The sequence below is a fragment of the Spea bombifrons genome, chromosome 12 (genome assembly GCF_027358695.1).
Source record: "Spea bombifrons isolate aSpeBom1 chromosome 12, aSpeBom1.2.pri, whole genome shotgun sequence".
NCBI classification, from domain to species: Eukaryota; Metazoa; Chordata; class Amphibia; order Anura; family Pelobatidae; genus Spea; species Spea bombifrons.
The window spans coordinates 28,253,522-28,262,461 of NC_071098.1; the positions used below are offsets into that span (position 1 = coordinate 28,253,522).

Sequence of the window (8,940 nt, forward strand, 5' to 3'; positions counted from 1 at the left end):
AGCCATGACGAGTAATGGAATCGTATCGGGTAAAGGTGCCAGGAGAGCAGTCAGAATTTCTCCAGGAGGAAATTAGAGCTTAACTTAATCGGAGTTAATGATTGACAGATGGAATCTCATTTAAAGCTTCTGTAGTAATCAATTTACGGACAAAGAACATACATCTGTTACTGTTACAAAATTGTGCATCCATGTAATTAACTGCAGTCGTGTGTGTTTGTGATGAACCCTTGCTAATAATAACATTAAATACGATGAATAAGGTTTGCCCAAGACAGAAAACGAGTTGTTGATGATCCATGTAGAAGAAGCTCCTGGTTTTTGTTTCCCTTGGGCTGGAAAATAGCAGAAAAATCTATATGACCAAGAGTATGTAGACACCTCTCTTGGTTATTGCGTTGAAGTGTTTCAGCCAGACACATTGCTAACGGGAACACAGAATTAAGAACATAGGTAGCCATGGCTCTCACTATCTGGAAGTCTGATGGACAAATCTGGGTTTGGCGGAGGCCAGGAGAACGTTAGCTACCAGAATGCATAGCGTCTGCTGTAATGTTTGGTGGAGGAGGGATAAAGGTCTGGGGCTGTTTTTCAGGGTTTGGGCCCCTGAGTTCCAGTGAAGGGTAATGTTAATGCTTCAGTACACTAAGACAATGCTCTGCCTCCAACTTTGTGGGAACAGTTTGGGGAAGACCCTTTTCTATTCCAGCATGACTGCGCCCCAGCGCACAAAGCAAAGCCCATGGTTGGATAAGTTTGGTGCAGAAGAACTTGATCGGCCGCACAGAGCCTTGACTTCAACCCCATCGAACGCCTTTGGGATGAACTGGAATGGAGATTGTGAGGCAGGCTTCTCGTCCAACATCAGCGCCTGACCTCACAAACGCTCTACTGGATGAACGGGCAAAAATTCCCACAGAAACTCCCCAAAATCTTGTGGAGAGCCTTCCCAGAAGAGTGGAAGCTGTCATAGCTGCAAAGGGGGCACCAACAAGCTCATATAGGTGTGATGGCCAGGTGTTCACAATGGCATTTAAATATAACTAGAACTTTTGTTTGTGCAGTTGGTTGCCCGCTGCCCAATCTCTTCCCTTTTTATTTTTCCTCATTGTTTTCAGACGGCGAAGTAAAGTGTTTTGACCGGTAGAACAATACATTCGAAGGGGAGGTATTTTCAGAAAGATGTAAAATTACCGGCTTGGTAAAGTAATGAATGAAAGTTAAGCAATCCATGCTGGGTTGTTGCCAGTTAGACAGAGTTATTCTATTGTTTGCCGTAAGGTGGTACAATAAAGAGTCTGGATTTTTGTCTACATAGAAATGTCTGAAAAACATTATTTTTAAGACTATCTTGATTTGAGTTCCCAAATATAAAAGACGAGGTGATGAAAACCACATAAAGCTCCACTAAACCACCGAAGAATAGTTTAGTGGTGCAATAAAGAGTTGGACTCATCCAACCATGACCCAGAGACTAATGGACAAATCTAGCGTGTAAAACATCAGCTCTTGGCCACCGTTGCAAAATAAAAAAATAATAACTATTCCTAGTAAAACACGATTTCCGGAAAATATGTCCAAAAACAGGCAGCTAGAAACATGAATTATTAATTGCAAGGACATGTAAAATAAAGCCTTGGGCTACGATGTGAATTTGGATTTTATTTTTATAGAGACGAGATCTTCGGCAGAGTACTAAGTCTATTAAAAGACTCCTCTCTCTCTCTCGGAATAATTCCATTTATTAAAACATTTCTTTACGCTGGTTTTCTTTGTTTGAAGTTTGAACGACTTGAGGAACATCCAGTTCCTGAAGAAAGAGATTTGACAGATGTGTGTTAGTATGAGTGGGTGTGTGTGTATGTTGCAAGTCTTCTAAAAGCCCCCTTACACGATCCATGGCATACTTCACGTACCCTACAAACCGACAAGAGAATTTAAGAAGTTTGGGGTTTTGTTTTTTTTAGTTTCTATGGCAATGACCAATCAGTGCCTGTCTTTGACACAAATTAGGAAAAATGTGATCGAGGCAGAATTATACCTGATTCAATAACAAACAATAGTCTCCGAGAAGGGTCTGGACATTAAACAGGTCTAGGAGTGACAATTCCAACGCTGCATTTAGTTTACAAAGGGATTACATTTCAGCAGAGTAGGTGGAACGGCACCTTTAATGCAGGAAGTACATTATTTAGCTACTTCTGATTCACTTTTCAAGTGCCGATACCACCGCACTCAACACAAGTGTCTAACGGGGATTTAGCTGCCAGGTGTAATTTCGTCTTGGCTGTATTCCCAGACTTTATTATCAGACTGATTTCATGAGAAATATCACTATTTCAAATCCTTTTTTTAAATTTTCTTTCAAAAAAAAACTCTTTAAAAAAGTTAAGTATTTCAGTATAGGTTGTTATTTTGTTTTGTTTGTTTTGTATTTTGCGTGTTCTAAAAACCCTTAATTTTCTGTGTCCCCTCCCATTTCAAGGACTCTTTTTTAAAGCAGACCTACTGGGATACCACTAAAAAAGTCCGGTTAGGGTGTCTGCCCCGGGGCAGATTTAGAAGCCTCCTCAACATGGCTGGCTGCTGCAGAGATCTACGGCGGGCCGCAGGGTCAAGTAATGTGTCAGGTTGGAGAGACGATGTGTGGGTTCGTGTGACTATGTAATCTCTTTAATGCTGGATTCCTACATTTCCATTGCTCATACGGTGATTGGCAGTATCTCTGGAACATGAATAGATAATAATTTGGAGGGCAAAAGAACAGCTGCTGCAGAATGTGTATATAGAATAGATTGGAAGCTCATATGGCCTGGATCTACTTTTTATGTGTCTATTCAGGAAAGATTAATATTTTTATGCTCGTGTAGCATGTGGCCAGATATATCCGGACGCTGAACGCGTTTTCCAGCACCCGATCTGTCCAGGACTGGTCATGTTCCAACACGGAAACTTAGTGTGGTTGAGATGTGTATGTTTACAGGTCTGACATTCGATGAGGGTGATGTGTGTTTGACTGTCGGTATGAGGGGGTGTCAATTAAGGTTGGGGGTCTAATGAAGGTGGTGGGGATGTGATGATGATGATTGCAATATGTTTTAAGGGGGCTGGACAAAAAAATTGTATGGGGCCGGTCAAGTTCTTCCACACCAAAGTCATCCGACCATGCCTTTATGGACCATTCCGCTATATAGGAAGACCCTTTTCTATTCCGCCATGAGTGCGCCCCAGCGGACAAAGCATGGTCCATAAAGACAATGGATGGGTTTGGCGTGGAAGAACTTGACCGGCCGCTGGAACAGAGATTGTGAGCCGGGCGTCTCATCCAACATCAGTGCCTGACCTCACAAACGCTCTACTGGATGAACGGGCAAAAATTCCCACAGAAACTCCATAAAATCTTGTGGAAAGCCTTCCCAGAAGAGTGGAAGCCGTTATAGCTGCAAAGGGGGGACCAACTTCATATTAATGTCTATGTATTTAGAATGTGATGCCCTGTTGGTGGAATAGTCAGGTGTCCCAATACTTTTGTCCTAATGTGTATTTTTGTAGTGAATTTGTAAAAAAAAATTAGTTTGGAGACACTATTCAATTGCATTATTTATTACACGACACACACACAGACAACCCGCTGTATGCTTTTTTGTTTTTATTTCTCCTCTATTTCTGTCGATTCTGTAAGCTGTAAAGTCTAACGTAACACTGCTGAGCTTCCGTCAATCGCCTCCAAAAATCAAAAGTCGCGGAACAGAACCCCCGTGAACGGTGGTAAAATGTTTCTATCCACAGTGGATATTGCAGTCTAGTGAGAAATCAAATCGATATTGGCTTCCCGTGTCATCGCGTTCCTTTTCTGACATCGTATAACATTCTCAATGAAAAGAGACCTAACATTCTATCACGAGAAAAGCACAACCGCCTCTACTATTGGGAATTTACTTCCATGTCAAGCAAACTAAAACACGCTCGCGCCAATATGAGCAAAGTATCAAGTGAATCCTGGGTCATAAGGACACGATGTACGTCATGCTGTGACTCCTTCCTCGTTGTTTCGTGGGCTTCTTCCTTTGCCACTTTGTATGTAGCTTTGGGCACCGTTGAGTTGTGTGACTGGTGGTCTCCTTACCTGTATGTATCGGTAGGGGGTATCTGGAAGACCGACTTATTATGATGTCATCCGTGTGCTTTGTGTCTCCCGAAGCATTCAGAAAATGGAAGCAGGACAAGAAGAAACTTTGCCAACTAAGGGTCTTTCAGATACCTGCTCGAGGGACACGTATCGGTGCTACAACGGGTGCAGAAGTGGCAATCGGCCTTGGACTCGGAACGCTCATTATGAGTTTATCTTGAGTGGTCCTACAAATCGGCAAAAATGATGCTCTGTACAGAAGACCGTCAAGATGTGCAGATCAGCTAAAGTGATGCGCTGATTAAAGTCATTTAATTCCTGTCCTCTCTACAGCAGAAATGAAATCGCTAACGTACTCTAACGCATCTTCTTAAAAGTGTCTCCTGGAGACTCCCCGTAGTCCTTCATGTATGGTGAAATCCGGGCTTTAATGAGAGGTTGACTCAGAAAGAAAGGGAAGCCGGCCAAGGGAACAACTGTTTATTTGATTTTGTTTGTGCTGAGTTAGACATTAATCATAACTTGCGGGTAATGACCACCCAGGGGACCTCGCGATAGCACAAGAAAAGAAAATTGAAAAAGGGAGTGGGAGCTAAAAGCATAACTTTATTGGACATCCCAAACAATAAAACATCCCTTAGGAAGCCACCATTAAGCGGTCTGTATCCTATCAAATGCAGAACGTAGGAGAGCGTAGAAATATTTTCGGTAGGGCGCAAAATGGATTCATCTGGTCTTAGAAGGATACGTCCAACTTAGATGTTTTTGGGGTCTTTTTCTTTAAAAAAGGGTACTTAGGTATTTAGTTTTAATGTCTGAGACATGCTAAGGAACACGCAAGGGTCTCCAGCTCAACTTCGGGAAGAGACAGTGATGTCCATCCATTTTGCCAGGTTGCCTTCAAAATGAATCGAGTTGCCAACTAGGAGTAACTCTAATGAAGACTTTACAATCCAAGACTGCAGACTCCTGACGAGGGGTTCACGGGGCAGAGTATCTTTTTTTTAAGTATCGCCCCCAGGAAATCTAGGTAATTGGAGACCCAAATGGAAATCAATACAGTACAAAAATACAATCCATCATTGGAAACCGGCTCAATGTTTCAGCACTACTTCAGGATCCAGTCTTTAAAAATCCTTTTTTTTTTGCAACCTACATCTTAATTGGGGTCTGACGTAGACGATATTTATTAGCTGCAAAGCACAGGGACCCTTAAACGGCAATTTTACCCAATAACGCCACGGTCAGCTTTTCTAGCGAATTACCGATTATTGGTTTGTCTATTGACGTACGCTAGATATAAAATAATGAATACATTCAGGTCCTGATTTCCTGTAATCTCATACATAATGCATGTGACTTGATGGCCTGAATCATCCTACTCAACCAGCTATGTGGGCGACGAAGTGAGATTGTAATGTTATTTAACCGTGGCCCATAAGCCCATATTAAATTGCGAATCATATATGTAGGCAATTTGTTCTACTTATTGCATCGAGTTGTGGTTGAGATAAAGTGACCATGATAGATTCTGCCATCGTAGCTTTAATTATGTGAAAACCACGTTAAGGGAAACATCGTTCCATGGTGATATATTTAGTTGTGAAAGTTAATTTTTAAAAAACCTGAAAAGGAATTTATTAAAGATGGAAGTGACCCATGAAAACACCCTCATTTGTGGGGTACCAAATGGACTCAATGACCAAAGTGACCTTCACAACTCCAAGAAGGTGGGACATATTGTGACGTAAGTCTTGACCTCACAGGAATCTTGATGATAATCTGTGGTTTGGAAAAGCCCATTGCCCGGTATAGCTTTAAAGATTCTGCTGGGAAAATTATAGTTCTTACGTGTTCTGAGACTTTACGATCATTTTAATGATGTGGACTGATAGGAGAAATGCCTTACCGTCTGATGCAGGTCAGGTATCCCGATGCGGAAGACCATCATACTGAAATGGGAGTCTTCGGGAACCGACATCGACCTTTCCTTTATTCTGCGTGCAGCCACCGACGACGATGAGAGCGGGTTAGGACCGACAGTGCTGGTGGCAGAAGTGGGATTATTTTTCCCTCCAGGGACGGTACCCTCTCTGGAGCTGTCTGAGTCTGATTCTTCCCCAGGGTATTCGGAGACGCTCCTCCTCTCCTCCTCGCTTGACACAGGACTCTGGGGCATTGTCAGGAAGGCAGAACCACAGCAGCATTACAATGCCAGCTGGAAGATGGAAACAAAAGTCCTTCAATATCATGACATACTAGTTCATAAGAAACTAGCCCAAAGAACCCAAAAACCCTTTGTGTGTAAACACTTTTTTCCTGGAGACATGACTTTTCCCCAGGCAAGATATGGACTATGGCCCAACAAAATGGTGAAGGCTCCTTGAGCAGAATTTTTTTTCGTGTCTCACCCAATGCCCCGAACACATCAAGGGCCCAGGGCATTTGCCCCTTCTTGGGCTAGCATTAAGAAGACCCAACCTCTCCCACCTGGAGCCCCCATCCATAAGACATGTCTCCTGCCTCCTTACCCCAATACAATGATTTTAATTGCCATGAGGCGTTGCGATGCTCTGCATCTTCCCCAATGAGGCGTCATCATCATCAATTAATACCTTTTTACAATTAATTTGAAAACTTTGCATACCCCAAAACATATTTCCTCTCGCTCGCCGCACAAAATTGTGATTTGCAGCAAAGCTTGTTACAGAAAGTACCGTATTCAGAAGGTTTTCACAAAGGCACCACAGGAGAACAATAATGAATAGGTCTCCTGAACAAGGTACATGCACAAAACTGACACAGTGTGGTTCACTTTTAAGCAAGTTATCATCCTTGGATTTATATTTATTTTTTTTAGTATTTTGTTTCCACTATTTATCTTCAAAAGCTCAATGTCTACGCTGTACTGTGTTCACATGGCAACCTCGGCTGTCTCTTTTTAACATGCTCTCCCTTCCCTGTACTCTACTCTGTTCCACTTTATGTTGGTTTCAAAGAACACATATGTCTTGCTACGTACGTCAGTGATGCCTATTTGAAAACGAAGAGCTATCTAAAAAAAATTAATATGAATATATATAAAAATATACATTTATTATTATTATTATTATTATTATTATTATTAAATATATATATATATTTTATATATATTTTATATATATATATATTAATATATTTTATATATATATTAATATATTTTATATATATATATATTAATATATTATATATTTAATGTATTTTAAATATATACATTTATTATTAAATATATGAAAAAATTACATTAAATATATTAAATTATATATATAACGCTAGTTTAAAAAAATCCATTTTCTGCTGCAGAAAACATTCTTGGTTCATAAATAGTACATTATGGCATTAAGGGACATTATTGAAGTGAAATCCACTCGCTAAAGGAAAAGACGGCAACCTCTAAATATTCATTCACCGGCCGTTTGTTTGAATTTAGCGCAATCTATTTATGACGTCATATGTGGATAAGATGTTTTCTTTAAAGTAAGGTACAGCATATATATTTTTACTTGTTAAAAAAAAAAAAAAAGAAAAAACTGAGATTTTGCTTAATAAAACACTGAATAAACACACATTGGAACGATAAAAAATTGTATGCAATCCGCGTAGGAATCAACATGGACAAATCGCCGCCTGTCGTAATAACAAGGCGATGCTTAGAAATATCATATTTGTGGTTACTGATGAATACGTGATACAATGTAACACGTGAAGCGCATTGAAATGGAGCGTTAGATGAGACACCATTCAAAAGTGCAATTACACTAATCTACACGCTTATTCCGGTATAATAGAAGAGCTCTTCTGAGCCATCGCCGGACACCGCTTCCCAGGCAAATCCTTTGATGGAATCAAATCGGTAGAGGGTTTTGAAGAGCATCTTATAGATAGAAACATTACACATGATAATGATTGTTATGATGGATATCTAAAGAGGAGCCTATACATGGAAAGAGAATGTTCTACAACACAACAGGAGAGTTATTATTAAGTAAAATATATATTATTATCCCTTTTAAATACTCTTGGGCTCTATCTTGAAGGTTTCAGTGGCTGGCTTATTCTGATGTCCTTCACCTTTTCCACCTTTCCTCGTATTGTCAATTTATTTTAACATTTTTCATTTCTAGATTTGAAAAGGAATGGGTTAGAATAAAAGGTGACCTTACTCAGGACCTAAAAGGTAAAGTCTTCATCGGAAACGATAAGAAATGTTCTTAGAAATACCTGTAATTGACCAATTTATTAACACCATGTGTAAAATTGTTTAGTGTTTAATTGCTTGAATTAGTCCTTTAAAATTGATTGAGGTAATTAAATTAATGAGTAGCATCATGTCATTGTTACCAATTAACAGTCATTTGTACCGGTATATGGTCCTTATTTCTAGGGGCATTCTAGTGACCGATACGTAGACATATAGTGCCGTTTATTCCAAGAAACTTGGTCCTTTCTAGTAAAAAAAACCCAAAACATTTACCATAGTCAATATCATTATTAAATCCCTATCCACAAAGTTATATCAAATGCCACAAACATTCCATATTTAGGTTACAATGATATCTGCATCAACCTTCTCTTACTCTACCAATTCATGCTTTGTTAGGAACGAAACACAAGGTCCTGGGTGGAGGACAGTTTCAGGTGGTCTTTAGTTTCTTCATGAGAAACCTTTTTTAAAAAAGCCATTGTCCACAGTAGCAGTGAGAAGGACTTCAGACGTATCTGACAAGCCTTTGTACAGTTATGGAGTAAGTTGACCAGAAATGATTGACCCA

General features: G+C 40.0%; 1 protein-coding gene across 1 annotated transcript in view; it reads right to left on the reverse strand.

Annotated features, from left to right (window-relative positions):
• Nucleotides 1-6,308, reverse strand: part of SHANK1 (SH3 and multiple ankyrin repeat domains 1) — a 51,648-nt gene extending 45,340 nt beyond the window's left edge. Inside the window, exons 1-2 of the mRNA XM_053451854.1 lie at nucleotides 6,167-6,308; nucleotides 6,039-6,094 (exon numbers count right to left, since the gene is read on the reverse strand). Coding sequence (XP_053307829.1) covers nucleotides 6,039-6,094; nucleotides 6,167-6,308 — 198 coding nt within the window. The remainder of the gene's footprint in view (nucleotides 1-6,038; nucleotides 6,095-6,166) is intronic.
• Nucleotides 6,309-8,940: the final 2,632 nt, after the last annotated feature.